Here is a 21,090-nt window from a genome sequence, read left to right as displayed (position 1 = left end):
ACTCTCCTACCCAAAACCCAGGCGATATACATACGCTGCGCTCGATTATTTTACCATCTTGTCCTTAAGAATGAAGTCCAGCAACCCAGCCGGATCTGAACAGGCCCAGGGCTCTGAGGATATATGGAAAGACCCAAAGGTCGTTGAGGATTATCGCTCAGCGGAGAAGGTGACGATTGCCTTTGCTAGGTCACTGGTAGAGCAGTCAGGCATCTTATCCATACGGACAGAAGAGGAACGACTGTCTATTCTTGATAATGCTTGCGGGACAGGGGCCATTTCGGCCGTTCTGCATGAGATGCTTCCTGATTGGAAGGCTGAGAATGGGTGGACGTTGACATGTGCAGACCTGTCCGAGGCGATGATTAATGCCGTCCAGGAAAAAATAGACGCTGAGGGATGGACAAACACGGAGACTGTAATCGTGGATATGCAGAAGACCGGATTGCCGGCCAACAACTACACTCATGTGTTTGCTTCTTTCGGTTGGTAGAAGATAGAGAAATTCTCCTGTGGACGTATAGATGGATTCTGACATTTGAGAGTGGTGTCCAGCGATAATGGGTGTACCAAAGCCCGAAGAGAGCCTTGATGGTAAGCCACCATTCTCTGTGAATACATCACTTAACTTTCTAGCCTGGCCATGGACTAACTGCCCATCATAGAGTGCCTCCGAATTCTAAAACCAGACGGAACGCTTGCATTCACCACCTGGAAGAAAAGTATGTATGCAATGGGACCGTAACACAGGTTACGTATACTCGACTATACCTGTGACAAGGCAGGCTTTTTTCAAGGTAAACTGCTGACCAAAGATGTTTGCAGCTGGATGGAATGATGACATCAACGCTGCCATTGCTAAGGTAGCCCCTGGCCTTCCACAGCCCACCTCGGATGAGTTCCTGATGTCACTCGGGAACGGTGATGAATGGCATAACCCCTCCTGGGTTGAGGCTGAACTGCAGAAACGGGGACTAGAGGATATCCAGGTCAATCTTGTCCAAAAGACCATCGCGACAAGTACACAGTCGGAGATGCTGCCTGCGCTCGCTCCTATCCTGGCGCACATTCCAGCAAGATTCTGGAGCGAGGAACAGAGGGAGAAACACGGGTCAGGCTTAGTATCTGCCGTCTCAGCCTACTTAACGTCAAGATATGCCACTGATGAGCCCATTCCCATGGAGTGGATTGCGATAGTAGCAACCGCCAAAAAGCCTTAGCGTTGAACCGTTGATTTATCGCATAGAGGAGAGGAAGAACAAGCAGTCCTTAGGATAGCCTCACTATGACTATTAGATATAGCATATTCTTCCCCAATTTTGATGTTATTAGAAGAGGATGCTTAAAACCAAGCCAGATATTGCTTTTGGTAAGTAGGATATAGGAATCTATAACTAGTTACCAGCCGGTAGAAACTTCAATAACACTTGCAGCTTTCGATAGTCTGTAAGATTTGGCGGCAGTATAGCTGTCTATGTTTGGACTAACCAATACAATAGCCAGTGCCTGTAATTGAGATATCTTCGGACATGATAACGAAGCGTATCGTGTCGATGTCTGGTTCATTGAAGTAGAAGTTCTAGACCCTGAGAATAATTCTGCACCAGCTACTCAGCATTTGAATGATTACCAGCCCCTGTTGGCTATCTAGAGCCTACAAGCCTGCTGCCAAAGCTATATGCGAGTATACGAACTGCCACGCATTGTTTATATCCACATCTCAACAAGGTCCATGGCATCGGCGTCGACGAGCAAGATTGGCTTTCTAGGCTACAGCAAAGACTTCCTGTACTCTTGACTACCTTGAAGTGTCCGTGAGGAGAGTCAACTACTTATGCGTTAGTCGACGGTATACTAGAAGAACAGGCGGCATACCTAGATATCTGGCTCTCCTTCAGCCCCCGGGTGCGCGTCCCAATACGCAAGAGGATGCTGCTCCAACTGACGAAAAGATGTCCCTGGCCAACGAGAAGCCGAATCTGGTCCATCGTTAACGACCTAGTTTAAGCATAAAGGAAGAACCAGCCAAGTGGGCCGACTCATGCTGGAACTCGTATCCTCCACCACGATTTACATACATCCCATCCCATCCTAGCCTATCCCATCCTCCGGCTGGAGACCTGCACTGTCATATCTGCATCATCAAGCTTGTCTGAATAATATCGGAGTTAGAGCCGGCAAGAAGTTTGACATCAAGTTTGACATCAAGTTTGATGTATATGGAAGTTCCAGACGACGAGACAACGACACATATATATAAGGGATATTGCTTCCACTCGCTGCTTGGAGCTGGCAGCCAACTGGTTCATCAGAACGAACGTCAGGCGTTTTGGGGCAGCCGGTCGATACGATGTATCCCTCTCGCCCGCCATCCTCGGACATGTCGAGCTGGGAGCGGATGCGTAAAACCTGCGATGCCTGCCAGGAGGCCAAAGTGAAGTGCAGCCAGACCAAGCCGTCCTGCCACCGCTGCATCCGACACGGCCAACCATGTATCTACAGCCCGCACCGCCGTACCGGACGCCCGCGCAAGAAGGCTGGCAGGAGAGCTGCAGACGCAGAGGGCCCTGTAGCAGAGCAGGCTGTGCTCGAATCCAGGGCAGCCGGAACGTCGGGGGCCAACGGAGTGCTCGAACTCCTCAGCACCCCGGAATATCTAGTCGCGGGGACGGGGGAAAATAAAGGCGACCTGGCTCATGACGTCTTCCCATCGCTAGAGTCCCTTCTAGACATCTCAGCGTTCGAAAAGGAGCCAGGATCGCGAGGCACACCCAATCATCAGAGCGAGAGCCGGGAAGGAAGCCAGCAGAACAGCTATCCTGCAGCCTCACTCTCGGATACCATGAACGACCAGCTCATCTTCGAGCACGACCTGTCCTTCGCTCTGCCTTCTCCGGCCCTCAACGTGGATGAGCATCCACAGCACAGCGTCCAAGCCCCCGGCACAGCTACTCCTAGTGCAGACGGAGACTGTGGCGGCAGATGCTACACGGTGCTACTTCAGCAGCTATCGTTCTTACACCGGTCGCTCCCTGACTATAGCCGGCCGCCAATCGATGCCATCCTCCTCGTTGAACAAAACATATGCAGTAACATCGCAGAGATGCTCCTACAGTGTCCTACCTGTGCTGGCAACCGCTCTGCGGTCCTTCTACTATCTACCATCATCGAACGAGTCGTCCAAATGCTCAACTGGATTATCGAAAAGAAGACCCTAACGGACTCTAATAATGCACGCTTAAGCCGGCTAGCATTGAGCTCCTGGGCCCAAAATCCATCAGTACCGCCCCCAGCAGACAGCTTCCAACGAACCTTCTGCCACGTTCCACTGATGGTGGGACAGGTAGAGCTGGATGCAAAGACTAAACAGGTCTTTCTGAAGCCCCTGATGATCCTCAGGATAAAAAAGCTGGCGGTTAAGCTACAAGAGCTACGCCAGATAACTATAAGCAGCCCTCGTGACAGCCTCTTCCGTGCTGCGGAGCTAATATTAATCGACTGCCAGCGACGGTTGGCCTACCTTCGAGGTCAGGCCCAAATATGGGAGTAGCCATGGGGATTCTCCCATTATGTTGGCGTTATCATGCTCTGAGGGTTTCAATTATCGGGCGCTGACCGCATTGTACAAAGTGTTCTGACTAAAGCCCTTAAAAGTGTTTGTAGACTGCATGGTTGCTTAGTTCTTATATGTGCGTTCTTGATGTCCTATACTTAATCCCTCTATATATGTTAGTTATTTAGGGCCTTATCTGTCAAGATACTACAACCAATACACTTAATTATACACAATATAGTTATATAGAAGGCGTTTTGTGAGGGACAAGCTTTATATAGATAATGGTAGAAAGATCGTACAATGCGGCGATGTAATAACTATAGGTTATTATAGTGAGGAAGCACTATAATAAAATGGGCTTAAGAGTGTTGCCTCCCTAATCAGACGTTTTTCTCTCTCCCTCTTCCACTTCTACAACCCCCTGAGGAACAATCGAACTTTTCGATATAATGCTCATGGCTAGCTGGCTTAGGGGTATTGGACTGAGGATCTCGAAAACCGATATATCTGCTTTAAGTTCATTGAAGATCCAGTTTCGTACCTCGATGGCTTTAAGAGAGTCAACTGTAATCTGTTAGTCTTTTCGCATTCTCATTATAAGGGGTTGGGGGGGTGACGAACTGCCAAACGAATAAAGAGGTTTTTCGACATCTATGTCGTCGGGAGAAGCCGTCATTGCATTCGCCACATTTAGACGTAGCGCTTCTTCAACAATTGCTTGGGCCTCAACCATCGTCTGTACAGCCTGCAGTTTCTGAGCATGGCTATCATTCTTCACTGTCTGAGTAGAGTCGGAAAAGCTGATGCGGTGGTCGAATTTTCGATCCATGGGCCAAAGATTAAGGCTCTCTCCATCTCGCCGGACCTGATCGGACAGTCCAACAAGCAGCTGGTCTGGCACTCTCTCTCCGTCCGCTAATCCCCCACGCATCACGGCAATGAGTGTGTTCTGTAGTTCCTTATCGGTTACCTGAGCTGGGATCCAATGGCTGAATTTGCGTAGATAATCTTCCACAGTATTGTCTTCGTTAAAATGATCAGCATCGATGACCAAGCCAACGTTAAGGGTCGTAGCAACCAGGCCAAGCTTTCGTCGATAGTGTGCTAGGGCATCTTCGTACGTATTGCCGGCGCTGTAGTTTGCTTGAGCAGTATTTCCAATTATACCTGAGAGGGACGATAGAATGATGAAAAAGTCTAGTTCCTTGGGGAGGTAGCTATGCAAATGCCAAGTGCCCTTGATTTTCGGGTCCACTGCTGTCTGCCATTTATCAAAGGTCATATTCTCAAAGATCGAGTCCTATGGATTGGCAAACATTAGTTACTGGCACCATGCTACCGAAGGAAGAACATATTCAGTTGCTTACCCGAAGAACCATTGCAAGTTGGATAATGCCTCGCAGATTCCAGTTTTTCTCTTGGATAACTTTGGCGAGCATTAGAACCTGTTCCTTGTCTGTCACATCGCACCTTATTACCTCCACTTCACAGCCCTGGGAGCGGAGGCATTGGAGCGCCTTCTGCTGTCGAAGGCTCGAAGCTCCGGAGCGACTCAGGAAGACCAAATGCCGCGCACCATGGATGCACATGTTATTCGCAATGGTAAGGCCTAGGGCTCCTAGACCTCCGGCAAGAATGTATGTCGCACTAGGATTTAGTTCGAGCGGTGGTGGAGGGGGTGGTAAAAGGACCACCTTGGCCTCCTGCGAGAATTCAACCACGACTGAAGATAACGATTGTCCTTCATTTGACGCAACGACAGCTTCATCCAAGTCGGACACTGAAAATTGATGAATTGGGTGAATTTGCCGAAGGCACCCAATGTTAACTAGGTCGAGGGCCTTTTTCACCAAGTCAAACAGTTCGGCATCCGGCAAGTCAAAGTCGGGGGATATTAGACTAACACCATTCTTTAATATCCCGGGGGCTAGCATGGATGGTTCAATCTGCTGGGTTACATCCACAAATTTTCCGTTATTAGCAATAGAGACAGAGAGATTCCGAATAGCCAGGGCTCTGGCATCATTGTTGATGATAATATCTAAACCTTTACCATTAGTTGCATCTAATATGCCAGAAGGCCATTTATTGGGGTTTGATTCGTCGAATATGTGATTAGGCGGGAGCTTGTATGTCTCCGCCAACCACTTAACGTCTCTTTCAAAGGGCACTGAGATAAAAACTTCGCCTTTCAGAAGTTGAACAAGTTGAATCAATGCCTGACCAAAGCTACTGGCTGCTCCACTAACAAAAACTGACTTTCCAGCACGAAATTGGGAGATGTTGATAAGAGTATGCCATGCATGGGCTGCAGCTAAGGGAAAGATAGCAACCTCTGCTAATGATAATGAGGTCGGAACCTTATGCACAAGACTCTCTAGACTCCGAAGATGGGTATGAAACGGATTCCGTTGGAGGGTGAGGACTTTATCTCCAGCCACAAAGTTGGACACACAGGATCCAACTTGCATCACAACCCCGGCAACTCCAACTCTAGGGTCGGAGGGTGATAAGACGCTGTTGACTAAAGAAGAGGTTTTCGCCCCTGCCTGGCCCAAGGAAATGTGGGATGGCTGTATTAAAATTTCAGTATCAGCTAGAGTGCACTGTTGTGTATGGTCAGGAACCCAACGGAAGTTGGTTGAATTTCCTTCACGGTATGTCTCAAGCTTCCGGCTCATAGATGTGTGGTACAATGGTCCTTGTACATTGGTGGTAGTTCCCGCATAAAGAGACAGCTCATGATCCAGGCCGTTATGAGCTTTCGCACGGGGAATCCACAAACGGCCATCAAACTCAGCATATTCCATGTCATTATTCGCCCCACTGCTAGGCTCCTTGATGCTAAGGCGGAAAACTGTTAATATGTTATCCACTATTCGATCAGCAGATCTATCTCCAGAAGGTGACAAATCGAGATGCGGTAGCCGGATTTGAGGCTTTTCAACTCGCACTGTACGTAGGAGGCCAGTTGATGGGGCATATTTGAGTGAGTCTTCTCCTGCTTCTAGTATACCCCCACGAGTAATCCAGAGGACATACTTAGCGGCAGTGAGTTGGCGGAATTGTTCAAAATCTTCCGGTGTCCATGAAATCACGAATGGGTTTACCGACTCTAGAAGCGAAATAACTGTGCATCCGGATAGATCACTTGCCCCTGACAGAGTCGTAGACCAAACGCGACGACCTGGGGTACTTAGTCGTGCAATAAGACGCTCCTCAAAGGCTTTGGCGTCCGGGGATGGGTTGCACCGCTGCACAATCACAATTTCACTTAGGTTATCCAATGGGTCTTGCTCCGGCCCTCTAGTAGCTATCAAAAGCTCGGAATCGTCTTGATCGGAAACGACATGTACCGTTTGTATGAGATTTGCTGCGGACAGAGCATTACTCCGTAAACTCTCATCCGACATGTCATTTTCAGTGTCATTTCTTGAAGTCGTGACTAAGGCCACCTTGCCCTCATGGCGTATCAGAGAAGCAACATTTAGCAGCCGCTCTGCACAGCAGAAAGGGGCAAGGACCAAGTCAAAAGTTCCAAGTGAACTTAGGTCTTCTTTCTCTTCCACATTTGGCATTATATAGTCGATGTTGACATTTAGCGATTCTAAGGCTTGCTGTATCTGGTTCATGGCCTCTTCACTTGATTCGATGATAGATGTGCGAGCAAATCGATACCGTTCTCCAGCTTTTGTAGCAAAGTGTTCCAGTATATCAAACGCACCGTGGCTCCAGTTGGAAGGGTTCACAATTAAAACTTTCCAATCGGTGTGTTTAAAACAAGCTAGACTTAACCACTCATGGAGCTGAGATACAGCCGCCGTTATACCAAATGTGCTCTGGCGTCTAACAGACTCCTGGGCTAGCCAGGACTCGGCAGCAGAGCCCATGAGGGCATCCAGATCCTCTTTCCAATCCAACGTGGAGATTCGACCATGGCTGCTCAGAGATAGGGAAGAAGCAGGTGAGCCAGCCCCCGAGGAGACCTCTGTTATTACCATTCCTTCAACAATAATTTTAGGCCTGGATGACCAGTTTTCGTCGGAAATGACAATACTTCCAAGAGTATCCCGTCCTGTTAAAGGCTCAGCGTGTGAAAATCCACTGTATTTGGTACCAGCCTTAAATGGGAGGCCCGTAGAAATGAACAAGCGGCCAATCGTAGTTGGAATAGCCGATTCAAGGAGGGGTTCACCCTGGCCCATCGCAACGAAAATCAGATGGAAGAAAGCATCAAGTGTTGTAGGATGGATGAGGTGAGGATACTCAAATCCATGCGGCATTACTGACTTGGTATCAGCGACGATAATTGTGCCGACTCCCTTATGCTGTCCAGGCACAACGGCCGCTTCAATCACGTTTCGGAATGTTGGCCCATATTCAGTACCAATGGACTGTAGCTGATTGTAAAAGGACGCAATATTTAGAGGCTGAGACGCCTGCGAACGAAGGTTCTGGTACGTCTGGCAATAATTATTTGCTTGATCCTGCGCGAGAGAATCTTCGTAATGGAGGTTTATAGTTCCCCATGAATGTTTTGTCCAGGATGCGGTCGAATTGATAGAGTACACAGTGTAGTGATACCACCCGGGCAATGTGTCATGAGGTCTAGTCGTAAGTAGTGTTTCCACCGCTTGATCAATTGGTGGGATAACAAGTCCCTTGCTGAAATGCACATCCCGAAATTCGACCCCGAGCAGCTCTTTCTCTGTATCAGCCAGTCGCTGAGCGGCCTCTACAGCCATAATCAAATGGCCAGCACCGGGATAAAGGACCGTACCAGTTATAACATGATCTGCTTGCCAGGGACATTCGGATACGCTTAAATAATTGCGCCAGTGTCGTTCAAAGGGATTTTGAAGTGGTACTGGCATTCCAAGGAGGTCATTCCGAGGCTCGTTCCGTAGACGTGCTGAAGCTGACATTGCAGGTTCGTGCCAAAACTCCTTTTCATGATTCCATGCGTATGGAGGCAGATCGGCGGACATAGTCTGGAGATTATCCTGGTGTTCATTTACTCGTTGTAGGTCAACACCATGGCCAGATGCCCAGAGTATTCCGGCCGCAGCAAGTGCTGTTTCTCTGCTGTTCTTTCCCCGGTTCAGTATAGCTAGGTAGGGAATCTTGTCAGGGTCACTACTATCCCATGCAGACATAATTTGTTTGCAGGGCCCTTTGAGCGCCTCATGAGGCCCAACTTCCACCAGAGCGCTCCATTGCGTCACCCCAGCTCTCCGGCGGCGAGCTTTGCCTCTAGGAGAGTAGCCGAGCAGATTCGTCAAAGCACCAGAAAACCGCACAGGAGACACCAAATTCTGCATCCAGTATTGCGCTCGAAGCATAGATGGTTCTTCAATTAGCTGCTCTGTGACGGAACTAAACATTGGGATATCGGATTGTTTAGGGTCAACCGAACCCAAAGCGTGGAGAAAGGCATCTGCGACAAGTTGCATGTGGTGGGAATGATAGGCAACTTGAACGCGGAGCTTTCGTGCAAAGTGGCCATCGTTCCGGATAAGAGCCTCCAGGTGATCAATAGCCTCAGAATCGCCAGAAAGAGTGACGCTAGATGGGCTATTAATGCACCCTACAACCACGGCCCCCTCAGGAACCGCACTGAGGTATTCTTGCACATTGGTTTCAGATAGACCCACAGCCATCATGGCACCCTTGCATTCCTTATTTTCGTTCTTGACCCTCTCGCTGTAGAATCCACGCCAGTACCCAATCCGTACAGCTTCCTCTTGCGAGATAAATCCTGCCGCATATGCTGCCGCTACTTCCCCGCTAGAGTGGCCAACAGTAGCTCCGGGCTTTATCCCCCAATACTGCAGTAGGTCTACCAGGGCAACTTGCAAAATCGTGCACACAGGCTGAGAGAAAGACGGGAGATCGATACGCTTATCAGTGGGATCAGAAAGAAGTTCAAAAACATTCCATTCACATCCTACACGATGCAGGGTAGCTTGGCTGCTTTCAATGCTAGAACGGAAGACCGAATTCGAGAGTAACTCGCGTCCCATAGCAGGCCATTGTGCTCCTTGGCCAGTGAACACAAATACCGGACTTGTATGTCGAGAGGCACGACTAAACTTTGGTAGGCCATCTTTAAGCTTTGTGACCAAAGTAGATATCGATTCGGCGACTGCGAAGCTGCGAAAGTCAAATACTGTGCGGCGGTTGTACAACGTGTAGGCAAGGCCACTCAATAAAGCGCCTCGCTCTCCAGTAGAGGTCATATCTCGAACAAGGAAATCTGTAAAAGATGCTTCCATTCGACGCATTCCAGCGACATCATACATTGAGAAGACTAATAGCTTGGGTATATCTCCTTTACCTGTGCTGTCCTCATGGCTTTCCATAGAAGTTATGCTTAACCCCGAATCAGCCGGCGAGTTAGTTTCAGGGGCTACCTTGAGGTACTGGCCGCGCAGGCCGTGGGACAGTAAATAATGGTGTGCATCATCTAGGATGACGTGCGCGTTGGCACCGCCAAAACCGAAGGAATTTACGCTGGCTCGACGAAGCCCAGTAGTGGGCCAAGGACACAACTTTAGAGGCAAAGTTAAGTTCCAGGAATCGAGGTCCAGCTTCGGGTTAAGCTCCCGAAAGTCTGGTAGAGGAGGTATTACACCCTGCTCTAGTACCAGCACCGTCTTGATTATGCCTGCAAGCCCGGCAGCTCCTTCAGTGTGGCCAATGTTGGCTTTAACACTCCCAACAATAAGCGGGTTTTCGCGGCTGCGGTTAGTACCAAAGCTGTTTCCAATTGCAGCCAGCTCGATGGGGTCCTGATAATTAATGATTGGTTAAAGGGATGTTTCTCCGTTCACTGGTAGATTGTAATAACTCACCCCGACGGGAGTCCCAGTCCCATGACTCTCAAAATATCCTGTTTCTCCTAGGTCAAGGCCAGCCGCAGCATACACGTTGTGGATTAGGTCTGCTTGTGCCTTGCCATTAGGGATTGTAATCCCAACTGTTTTTCCATCTTGATTAGCGCCGGTGCCCCGGATAACGGCACGAATTGTGTCACCATCTGCAATTGCTTGACTAAGGGTCTTAACAACAACCGCAGCAAGCGCCTCGCCACGCGCATAGCCGTTGGCGCGCGAATCAAAGGAGTGGCTCTTGCCATCAGGGCTCAACATATGCATCGATGATAGTTGCGAGATAAAGTTGGGAGCGAGAATCAGATTGACACCCGTCACAAGCGCCTGCCCGTGGTTAGTGAGGTTTACTCTATTTCACCCCATTCCGAAACCGAACTTACTTGGTTAGTTTCGCCTGTTTGTAGTGACTGGCAAGCTAGATGTAAAGCATACAAACTAGATGAACAAGCAGTGTCTAGGGCAAAACTAGGGCCTCGCAAGTCGAAGAACCAAGAAATTCTGTTAGAAAGCATGGCACGGCTTGTGCCCGATGCCGCGTTTTGCGGCAGCTGCATAGCATCTCCGGCAGTCATCAACTCGTAATCATTGGTCATGACACCGCTGTAGACACCAGTAGCAGAACCGGGCAAAGTATGCATAGGTATTCCCGCTATATAAATATTAGCCGAATGTATATTTTCACGTACCATTGCCATGACTTACCATTTTCGAAGGCTTCATAGGCAATTTCAAGTAGTTTCCGCTGCATGGGATCCATGCCAGCGGCTTCGTTAGCCGTCATAGAAAAAAATGGTGCATCAAAAACGGCCGGGCTTTCTTCCAGGAAGAAGCCAGAACGCGGTTGTATCTGCAATAAGGTGAGTTACTGACATCACAACGTCTTTGCGGAGGATTACACCACGCCACTGCTACTTACAGCTCCTTTCCGTTCATGATTTGGATGATACCAGGCATCTGCATTAAACCGATCTTCTGGAATTGCGGAATGGCCGGTCCTGCCATTAACCATCATATCCCAGAATCTGGCCAAGTTGGTTGCTTCACCGGGAAACCGACAAGCCATGCCAACAATGGCAATTGGCACGGTATCATCACCGAATGTCTCAGGTTGTAAGGAAGGCATTGTCACTCAAGCTTGCTTAGGGACGGTGTCTTTGTCTAAATTCAAACAGAAAGAATCTGAAGAAAAGTCTCGCGTCTTATACTGCTTGGAATTGTCCTGGGCTTTAGGCCCACGCAAGCAGCCTTTTCCATGCTATCCATCTTCAGGTATCATGTCCAGGAACATTCAGCCTATGCAAACAAAAAGAAAAGGATAAAAAGCATTGAACCGATCGGGGCCCGAGCAGCCCATTTATTATTAGCCGAAAGATAGCTTCATATCGTGCCGACAGAACAAGATATAACTCTCTTATTCTCAAACAATGCATGCCAATTTGCGTCGGGTCCTTAAAAAACGAGCCGAGAAGAAGACTAAGTAACCCGTACTGGGATGCTCAATCGTTGGACATGGGACGCTTTTGAACCGAGAAGGATGCGAACTTGGAACTCGCCATCACAATCAACTTGGTGCATAAAAAGTTATGTAGCCCACAGTATTTAAGCTGGTAGGCACAGAAAGGGATCGTAAAAGCTACCTTGAAAGATTTGCAGGTGTAACTAACATGGTCGTCTCCATTCTTGTCGTAACTAACGTTGTTCATGGTCAATCAAACATCGTGAAGTGCCATGCGGCTATTCCCAACTAGGAAAAGTCTGCCGCTAGCCGCGAGTATTTTAGCGCAATACCACAGATGGTATGAAATTCGCTGACTAACACAAAATAATACAATAAAAGCCATCTCTGACCAATCAGGTGTACGGATCGCGGTAAATACAGTGTAAAGCTTAATACTCTCATTCAGGTACATCGAACCTCGACCATTTGTTGTAGTTCGGCTTAGACTCGCCATCTATAACTAGTGGTTATATAGTGATTTAGTTAAAGGTGCCAAATATGCTGCTTGTGACTCTGCTGGATTGCCCATTCAATGGCGGCCCATGTAGCTCGCACATCCTCTCGACGACGAGGGACATCGTGGCCTCCGGAATGGGTCATCGAACGCACCAGCCTCGGGTCGCATAGCCCTTCAACCAACCGTGACAGCCCCACCATCAATGAATTATCTTTCTTGCCAGTGATATGGATGGTTGGGATAGGAATACGGTCTTCCAACAGTGCCGGGTGAAAAGTTCGCGGCTGCATCGGATCATCCCGACGCGAAAACTGGCATGTTGCTGTGTCCTGAGCGATAAAGCCGCTAGTTATTGCTGAGTGGAAAGTTTTTGCAGTTGTTTCGCATAAAGCCCTTGTTAGCACGCTAAGCGGCGAGAGGTCGGAGTTGGGATAGGACTCCAGAAGCCGGATTTCGCGGTCTGTCAGGTTTGCCAGCAGATGGTTGCCAAATTTTTCATTGGAAGAGAAGGCGACTACAGTGGACATCAGGATGGCGAACTTGAATTGAGGAGGGTGGCCCCGGATTTGCTGCTGGAGAAGGTACGTCAGGGCTATAGAGCCTCCCTGACTGAAGCCGAGGATACCGTCAAATGGCCCTTCATCCTCAATAAAGTCGTCGAGCAGCTCGCAAGATTTTTGGATATCGGCAGGGGAAAAACTCGCGTTGTAACAGAGAAACGGACCATTGACAAAGTTCCCGACCCCTAATTATCCATTAGCCATCCATCACACGAGCTAAGGGTGAATATGAAGTAAAATTAATACCCTGTGCCTTTTGGCATTCGACCTCTCCATCTAGAAAGACAAATTCAAAGCTAGGGTCACCTGCCGCCATAAAAGCCTTAAGCTGGTGTTCAAGTATGGCAGCAGATGTGCCATACCCATGCAAGCAAAGAATTCTAGTCATGATGTGCTTCCAAGTGCAGGGCGGATATACTCTATGCTCTATGATCTTGATATCCCAGATGTCTATGCTCGTGGAAACAGAATATATAATATTCTTGGATACAGCCTTATCCTCTCTAAAACTTCCCGAGCTATTTTTTGATTACGTGGAGTAAAATATTCGCTTTAATTACATTTCTACTGCTTGATACCGAGTATGTGACGTGCTATCATTAATTTGTTCATTCAACGTCTTAGCATTCTAGAAAACAAACACCTCTGACTTCTCTTGAAAGGCAGTTTGGATAACTTCAAGATAGGCCTGAATTGCCTGGACCATGCCATTCGGCCCACATATCAAAAATCCGGTATTAGGCCCTGGTTTGGGCAGAAACTTCTCCATCATTTCCCGAGTTATCCATCCTGTAGGTCCCTCCCATTCCTCGGGCGGCTGGGAGAGGACATAGTGCACTTGAATATTGTCGGGATATCTATGAACAAGGCCGTCCAACTCGTCGGAAAGAAGTATATCACTCTTAGACTCACAGCCATAGAGCAAAGTTGCTCTCCTCGGCTCATCCTTATTAGCATTATCGGATTCACGGCACCATTCACGAAGGACTTGATAAATCGGGGTGATTCCAGTGCCGCCCGCAATACAACCAATCGCCTTCCACGTAGGCTTAGGATGATAACTACCGAAAGGACCACGGATGGCCAAGGGCGTATGGAGTGGCAGATGCAGCAGATGTTTACTCATGCGGCCCTCCGGGTAGATCTTAACAAGCAAGTCTACCGGCCCCGGTTCGTTTAGCTCGGATACCGGGGTGTAGCTGCGCTGGATTACCGCCCCGTCGATCTCGGCGGATATTCGAAGGTGTTGGCCTAATCCTAGTTCCATTCGAGCCTTGTCGTCGGTATATTTTAGCCGTAGTCGATAAACGCCCCCAGCAGAACTGCTATTAGGTTTGCCACTCGCAGAATCGGCATGGTGTGTAATGCATTGCCGGTCCACCAGCGTCAGGAACTGTGTCCTAGGGTGGCTTAAAATACCAGGTTTCGGTACAGAATTCTGTCTCCTGGGGTGGAGAGGTATACGGGGTTGTATCACCCGAGGAAAATCTTCAAGCTTCCGGTGACGCTGGAGAGCCTGCTTCATGTGCCCCCAAAGTACCATCACAGCTGTGATCTGAAATGCAGCAGCAGTCAAGAATCCACTAAGTAGCGAGGACGCCGGTAGAGTCGGGAGAAGTGCGCCAAAGAGATATCTTGCGGCCCCGATAAACAAGGCCGACCCAATGAAGGCGTAAAGCGCCATTGGAGCCCGGAACAATAATGCAGAAACGAGAGATGTCAAATCTCCCTGTTTCCACCCGGCCTTCGAAAAGCCGATGCTACTCTTGTCGACAGTGACCACCAGAGCTTTCTGCCGAGGGGTAAACTCCTCGCTCCCGGCCAATTTTCCAATACGTAAGGATTCTAATTTCGCATATGCATCTTGTGAATGCCCAGCATCTTGGAAAAAGGCAGTGGCATCCTGGCCAGCAACATTGCGGAGCAGTTCTTCTCCTCCAGGATGGTCCTCTTGGTAATCTGTGATATCGTAGACTAGACATCGTGTCAGTACCAAATCCAGCATTCTAATAAAAGCAAGTCGATATTTCCGTACCATATCCACTTATACTAATCCAGAGATTCCTTGGGGAGTTGTGGCTGGCCAGTTCAGCCCTGGTGTACTCAACCAATGCCGCCATCGTACGTCTGGATAGAAGTCACGTAAAGAAAAATAAGAGGGCGTCTTGATTTTCACGAATTTCTTCAAGCAGCTTTAAGCTAACTGAAGAATATAAAAGCTTAGGCTCTCGGGTATATTACCGGCTGGTTTTTTTCATTTTCTTCCAAATGCAACCCTGTCCAATGTGTCTGTCATAAAAGGGACCGAAGAGTAACTGTACTCAATAAATATAAGTCTCAAGGCGTTTTGTTTACTATTTATTATTGCTTAACCATTCAGAAGAGCAGGACTTTGTTTCGGGGGAAAGGTAACCATCACCCAAAATGGTCACTCAAACATTCTTCTTGCTGGGCCGTAGGGAGAGTACGACTCGAAAACTCGATATTGATAGTCCCGATTCTCTGGACGATTTACTGCCTGGAATCGCAGCTGTCTATAGCATACTTTGCCCAAAAGGTATGCATTGAGAGGCCTAAACCCGACTGCTGCCTCCGGCTGACCATCCTATCTTAGGAATTCGTTTTCACAGCGAGCATAAACAGCTGGATAGCATTGAGGAGCTGATCCAGAGTGATGATGCCGTAGGAATCAGTGTCCACGGTTATCCGGTCAGGGAGCCGCAGCAGCCACCTGTGGTTCCAGGAGTCGGTAATCATTTCGAGATTTATCCCGACCACCTGGGGAACCACCAGCGACTGTTCAACAAATATGGCTCAGTAATTCGCACTGATAATTTTGGCCGGATCACATATCTCACCAATGACCCAGACATTACTGCCCTTGCGTTCCAAGATGGCGAGTACTTTACCAAAGCTCCGTCGACGGCAAACCATCCTCTATATGGGATTCGTGATCAGACGGCGCTGTTTCTATGCGATACAGATTCTCCGGCATGGAAGGACGCTCACAGGTTCATTCCACCAAGCATGACGCCTCGCGCAGTGCGGCACTACACGCCGCTACTGCAGCAATCTGTCGAGGCGTCATTCCGGGTTTTGGATATCTTTGATAAACATGGTGAGGCATTCAACGTCTACCAGTTTACAGCCAAGCTTGCGTCTCAGGTTATCTGCCAGCTAGTACTGGGCATGGATATGCACCATTTTGACGAAGTAGACAGCCCTATGCACCGCATCATCGTGTTGCTGCAAAATTATCTCACCCTTAACCGACGCGTGCAAACCAAAGGATCCTGGTACTCGTATCTCCCTTTTGGTATGTCAGCGGCTTTCCTAGAATAAAATAGCCAGTAGATATCAAACTGACCGCCGGCGGTTGTAGGTGACCCAGTTGCGCTCAAACAGACTCGCCGGGAGCTCTACGAGCTTATAGAACAGGCTATATTGGCCTGCAGGCAAGGCGAAGGCACACAGGACCTCCCTATCCAGACAGCGGCTCTGCATGCGTCGTGTCTAGTCGATTACCTGGCGCGCGCAACTGACGAGCAGGGGGCAAAACTCAGACATGAATACATCCTCAGCAACACACTCGCACTCGTCGGGGCAGGTTTCGTTACTAGTTCTGCATTCCTGTCATGGCTTATATATGCGATAGTGACGTATCCGGGCCAGCAAGACCACCTACTGCAGGAGCTGGTCGACCACGGCGCCACCGCCGACAAGCGCTGGACGTACGACGAGATCCAAGATTTAGGATACCTCGATGCGTTCGTCAAGGAGACACAGCGCCTGCATAGCCCATCCTTTCAGCCTGGGCGCAATGTCAGGCGAGATGTCATCCTCCCCGGCGGCTGGATTCTTCCGCAAGATGCGATCCTTATACCGAGCATGCCGCATCTGCATCGACATGCCGAACACTGGGATAACCCCGAGCGTTTCGACGCCGGCCGGTGGACAACAGATGCGGTCAAGAACCGTCACAGGAGCATTTATGTGCCCTTCGCGGGGGGTGCGCGAGGCTGTATTGGGTTCAATGTTGCGCTGCAGGAGGTGAAAGTGGCACTGGCCGAGCTGGTGTACCGCTACGAGTTTGTGGCTGCGAGCAACGAGGCGATCGAGTACGATCCAGAATTTATCGTGATCCGCCCGATGAATTTCTATGCGCGCGCACTGCGACGGTCGTCCTGGCCGCCACGATCCTAGTCTCGCATCGGTTGAAGCAGTGACTATTCAGAGCTGCAGCCCGTTGACCAATCAATCCGATCCATCATTTTGTCGGCTGGTTAGTTTGTAAGCAGATGATCGGGCGCTTTTCGGGAGCTTTTCGGTAGGTTATGAGTAACGACTTTGTTAACAAAGCGACGAGTTCGCTCTGATATAATGAACAATCAAGCAGTTAAATAACAGACCGACGACTGGGCAAGTTGGAGAGCGCTTGATAGGGTTCGATTTCTAACGCATCCAAGCCCCCATTTGTAATCGTTGGCGGTGCATGCTGCAGCCATATGGCTTTATTCATATAGAAATAGCTGTCGTCGTAGTAGTGGTCGTAACTAGTCAAACGTGAACCAGATCTTGTTTCTTCATATCTCAAGAGGGTGCTCTCCCATTCCTTTCTTCGTTTCCTATAGTTAGCTGGCCGGTCTTTATCCGTCGGGAAGTGCGTTGCACAACCTATTCGTCAAGTATGACTTTGAAGCCAGATGCAGCCGCCTCGCAGGCCCCCATCGACACCGAAAAACAAGCAAGCAGTTGTTCGGATCTCCCTTCAGCGGCTAAGGATGATAGCCCACGCGATATTCACGGCGCCCTATGGCTAGCTGTGGTCCTCGGCATCTTCAGTTCAACTTTCCTCTTTGGCCTTGATAATACCATTGTCGCCAATATCCAGCCCGCTATCGTCAAGTCGCTGGATGGTGTTGAGAAACTGGCCTGGTCCGGTGTGGCCTTTATTATGGCCTCCAGCGCAACGGTGCTTACCTGGCTGCAAATCTTTAACCAGTTCAACATCAAATGGATGTATATCTTCTCCATCGTCGTATTCCTGGCTGGCTCTGCTGTCTGTGGAGCTGCCCAGACGATGGATATCCTGATCGGAGGGCGAGTCATCTGTGGTATCGGCGGCGTTGGCCAGTACGTGGGAGTCATGAACTTTCTCCCTCGTCTGACCTCCTTGCGAGAACGGCCGATATACGTTAGCGCAATTGGTCTTACCTGGGGTGCAGGTACTGTCCTGGGGCCAATCATCGGCGGTGCCTTTACCGATAGCTCTGCTGGATGGAGATGGTCCTTTTATATCAACCTGGTTGTTGGCGGCCTTTGTATGCCCGTCTATATATTCCTCCTCCCATCCCTTGAACCACAGCCCACTTCCGGAGTCCCTATTATGGATAAGCTGAAGAAATTGGACATCGTTGGATCGCTGATCTTAATGGGATCATTTGTGGCAAGTGTTATTGGTCTTAACTTCGCTGGAGCCCTTTACCCCTGGAGTTCCCCTGGTATCATCGCTGCACTCGTTCTAGGGGCTGTTGGTTTCATTGTCTTTGGGGTTCAGCAAAGCTACTGCATCCTCACCACCGAAGAAACACGCCTCTTCCCCGTGGAGCTGATATCATGGCGCAAGCCGCTCCTTAGTCTGCTATTTCTATGCGGTTGTTGTACCAGCGTCTGTGTAACAATCCCAGCATATATCATTCCGCTATATTTCCAGTTCACCGCCGGTGATAAATCATTGGAGTCCGGGGTCCGGCTATTGCCATTTGTCTGCCTTCTTGTTTTTAGCTGTGTTGGCGGCGGGATTCTTGCTTCCCGCGTTGGATACTACCTCCCCTGGTATCTTGTTGGGGGGGCACTCTCTCTTATTGGAGCTTCACTGATATATACGGCAAACCTGGGAACTAGCCCTGGAGCTATATACGGATATAGTGCTCTTATTGGCCTAGGGTCAGGAATGTATCTTCAGCTTGGTCATTCCGTAGCCCAGGCTAAGGTGAGCCCGGATAAGGTATCCGCCGCTATTGCCTTTACGACAACCGCCCAGCTAAATGGAATGACTATTGCGCTGGTGATTGCTCAGTGTGTTTTTGTTAATGAAGCTGCTAAGGGTGAGTATCGATCCTCCTAATAAAGTGTACAGCCCGGCTGACCTAGCTTGATCAATTACCAATCTAGGAATTGCGAGAGTGCTTCCGCATGAGCCCCATTCCACTATTATCGATGCTATCACCGGAACTGGCTCAACATTTGTACACGATCTGGAACCAAATACAAGGACAGCAGTGTTGGCTGCAATTGTAACCGCGATCGATAGAACCTATATCTTGTGTATAGCGGCTGGAGCCGCTACAGTCCTATCAACATTTGGTATGAAGTGGGAACGGCTGTTTATCTCTGCGGTGGCTGCTTGAAAGTGCACAAGCAGATATCAAATTAACAAAAGATAATAAAGGGGTGGTTCTGACCAACAAAGGGGGTCGGTCAAGACATGTAGAGAAGGTCAGCGGGAGATTAAAAGACGGGGCAATTTAATCTACCGAGACGGTGTATTTTAATGTGCAGGAGTCAATGTAAGCACAATGAAGACCGAATAGATGGTCCATTAGCTCCAATGTTTCTTAGTACTCGCTGTGTTGCAAAAGAAAGTCGCCGTGATACCGGCAAATTGGTATATAGAGGGGACGCCCACCTCCCCGACGGACTTCTAGTAACCATAACGAAAAAAATGTTGAAACCTGAAGTATTTTCATACGCCACCTATTATGGGGCGCTGGCGTGGTTAGGATATTATCTTCTCTGGACTGCCGCGCTCCGCCATGGCGCAAGAGCAGCCATGGTGGCAGTTAAAAGAACGAATCGATTCCCGGACGGCACACCCCTAATCCAGCGGTATACGCCAATTGCAGCACTTGACAGACAGCTTATATCCGCAGTGATATTCTATCATGGGTTGTTGGATGGTACAGATCCGGCGCATGGCCTGCTGCTTGTGGATGTGCATTCGACCATGCAGGCCACTGCTCTCTGCATAATGGCCCAAACCCGGGCCTCACTTCCATTTACAGCCTCTCTCCTGTGGGTGAAGCAACATGTTCTTCTGGATTCTCATCATTTACTAACAGGGTCCCTCAGAATTCCGACCGTATGGGGGATTGTCAACCAGTTCTATGGCGCTGCTTTTGTCTATCCGCTATACCTGTTGTGCCAAACCGTATGGCATGGATTTGAGGCATTCCCCGCTGTGAATGACTCTCGGATTAATTTGGCGCTTGTGGCCAGCGCAGTCTGGAGCTCCATCCTGCCGCTTGCCTTTCTCTTTCCCCTCTTTGTTCCAAGTTGCGTTGCACGACGGCAGCGGGCCATCGCGCTCTATAGGGCTTCCCCTATCGTATTGACGTTGCTGCAGTGGATGGGGGAACATGTTCCCCTCGAGCGTGTCTTCCCGACCGTCCCGGAGTCAGCCCCTTATTTAGTAGTGGCGGTCACGGCGGCAGCAGCGCATCTGTATGCGATACTTGGAGCTGCTGTAGCCAGTTATTCACCGCCCGTGACCATGAAGGAGATGCTCTACCGAATCTACCTTCCGAGCACATCGCGACCGAAATTGCCTGCAGCTGTGCTTTCAAGGGCTGCCCATGAATTCCTTCAATATGATATGCTGATCCTGGCGGCTGCATTCATCCTCTGCGCCAACGTTCTGCTCGCACCGGTCCTTCCGGTGGCTACCTGGCTGATCATCGCATCCTTGTTTGTAGCTATGGTAGCTCTGGGGCCAGGAGCTGTGTTGGCATTATCGTTTGCTCTTCGATGGTATCTTCAGCAATAGCATGGAGAAAGAGTACATCGCCAACGTTTCATCAAGAAGTACATTCGGTGGTAGGGTTACATGTAGATAGATATATACCATCAGGATAACGGCCTCAAGCGTGGTACTCCATATTGGCAGCCGGAATTTTGCATATCACTCATCACCTTGCATTGTCGAAAGGAACAGTAGCGCAAGGATTGAAGCCTAGGCACTGGGTCTGGAGTAACATATTATTTCGAACATGCCCACGATTATAAACAACCAGCCTTTCGAGGACGACATCTGTAGGGCCATATAACAGTCGATAGCTCTTATTCAA

General features: G+C 49.2%; 7 protein-coding genes across 7 annotated transcripts; 5 read left to right on the top strand and 2 right to left on the bottom strand.

The window, feature by feature from the left end:
- Positions 1 to 70: 70 nt before the first annotated feature.
- MCYG_04547 (conserved hypothetical protein) lies at positions 71 to 1,220 on the top strand (the record flags this gene model as incomplete). The annotated part of the gene is made up of 3 exons (XM_002846764.1): positions 71 to 485; positions 666 to 722; positions 826 to 1,220. The coding sequence occupies 3 exons, from the start codon at positions 71 to 73 to the stop codon at positions 1,218 to 1,220; spliced, it is 867 nt and encodes a 288-aa protein (XP_002846810.1).
- A 1,130-nt stretch (positions 1,221 to 2,350) lies between these two features.
- On the top strand, positions 2,351 to 3,550 carry MCYG_04546 (conserved hypothetical protein; the record flags this gene model as incomplete). The annotated part of the gene is made up of 1 exon (XM_002846763.1): positions 2,351 to 3,550. The coding sequence occupies one exon, from the start codon at positions 2,351 to 2,353 to the stop codon at positions 3,548 to 3,550; it is 1,200 nt and encodes a 399-aa protein (XP_002846809.1).
- Positions 3,551 to 3,932: 382 nt separating this feature from the next.
- Positions 3,933 to 11,572, bottom strand: MCYG_04545 (PKSN polyketide synthase for alternapyrone biosynthesis; the record flags this gene model as incomplete). Its single annotated transcript, XM_002846762.1, has 7 exons — positions 3,933 to 4,120; positions 4,178 to 4,856; positions 4,924 to 10,347; positions 10,411 to 10,773; positions 10,830 to 11,098; positions 11,152 to 11,296; positions 11,366 to 11,572. 7 exons carry the CDS (start codon positions 11,570 to 11,572, stop codon positions 3,933 to 3,935), a joined length of 7,275 nt encoding a protein of 2,424 aa, XP_002846808.1.
- An 858-nt stretch (positions 11,573 to 12,430) lies between these two features.
- Positions 12,431 to 15,084, bottom strand: MCYG_04544 (inducible nitrate reductase 2; the record flags this gene model as incomplete). The annotated part of the gene is made up of 5 exons (XM_002846761.1): positions 12,431 to 13,149; positions 13,211 to 13,292; positions 13,383 to 13,463; positions 13,602 to 15,007; positions 15,045 to 15,084. 5 exons carry the CDS (start codon positions 15,082 to 15,084, stop codon positions 12,431 to 12,433), a joined length of 2,328 nt encoding a protein of 775 aa, XP_002846807.1.
- Positions 15,085 to 15,388: 304 nt separating this feature from the next.
- Positions 15,389 to 17,167, top strand: MCYG_04543 (cytochrome P450 82A2; the record flags this gene model as incomplete). The annotated part of the gene is made up of 3 exons (XM_002846760.1): positions 15,389 to 15,521; positions 15,579 to 16,280; positions 16,347 to 17,167. 3 exons carry the CDS (start codon positions 15,389 to 15,391, stop codon positions 17,165 to 17,167), a joined length of 1,656 nt encoding a protein of 551 aa, XP_002846806.1.
- Positions 17,168 to 17,651: 484 nt separating this feature from the next.
- On the top strand, positions 17,652 to 19,374 carry MCYG_04542 (conserved hypothetical protein; the record flags this gene model as incomplete). Its single annotated transcript, XM_002846759.1, has 2 exons — positions 17,652 to 19,071; positions 19,139 to 19,374. 2 exons carry the CDS (start codon positions 17,652 to 17,654, stop codon positions 19,372 to 19,374), a joined length of 1,656 nt encoding a protein of 551 aa, XP_002846805.1.
- A 314-nt stretch (positions 19,375 to 19,688) lies between these two features.
- MCYG_04541 (conserved hypothetical protein) lies at positions 19,689 to 20,789 on the top strand (the record flags this gene model as incomplete). Its single annotated transcript, XM_002846758.1, has 2 exons — positions 19,689 to 20,038; positions 20,096 to 20,789. 2 exons carry the CDS (start codon positions 19,689 to 19,691, stop codon positions 20,787 to 20,789), a joined length of 1,044 nt encoding a protein of 347 aa, XP_002846804.1.
- Between the last annotated feature and the right edge of the window lie 301 nt (positions 20,790 to 21,090).

This window comes from Microsporum canis, genomic scaffold (assembly GCF_000151145.1).
Source record: "Microsporum canis CBS 113480 supercont1.4 genomic scaffold, whole genome shotgun sequence".
NCBI lineage: Eukaryota > Fungi > Ascomycota > Eurotiomycetes > Onygenales > Arthrodermataceae > Microsporum > Microsporum canis.
Note: the sequence above shows the minus strand (reverse complement) of the source record. Positions and strands in the feature narration are given on the sequence as shown.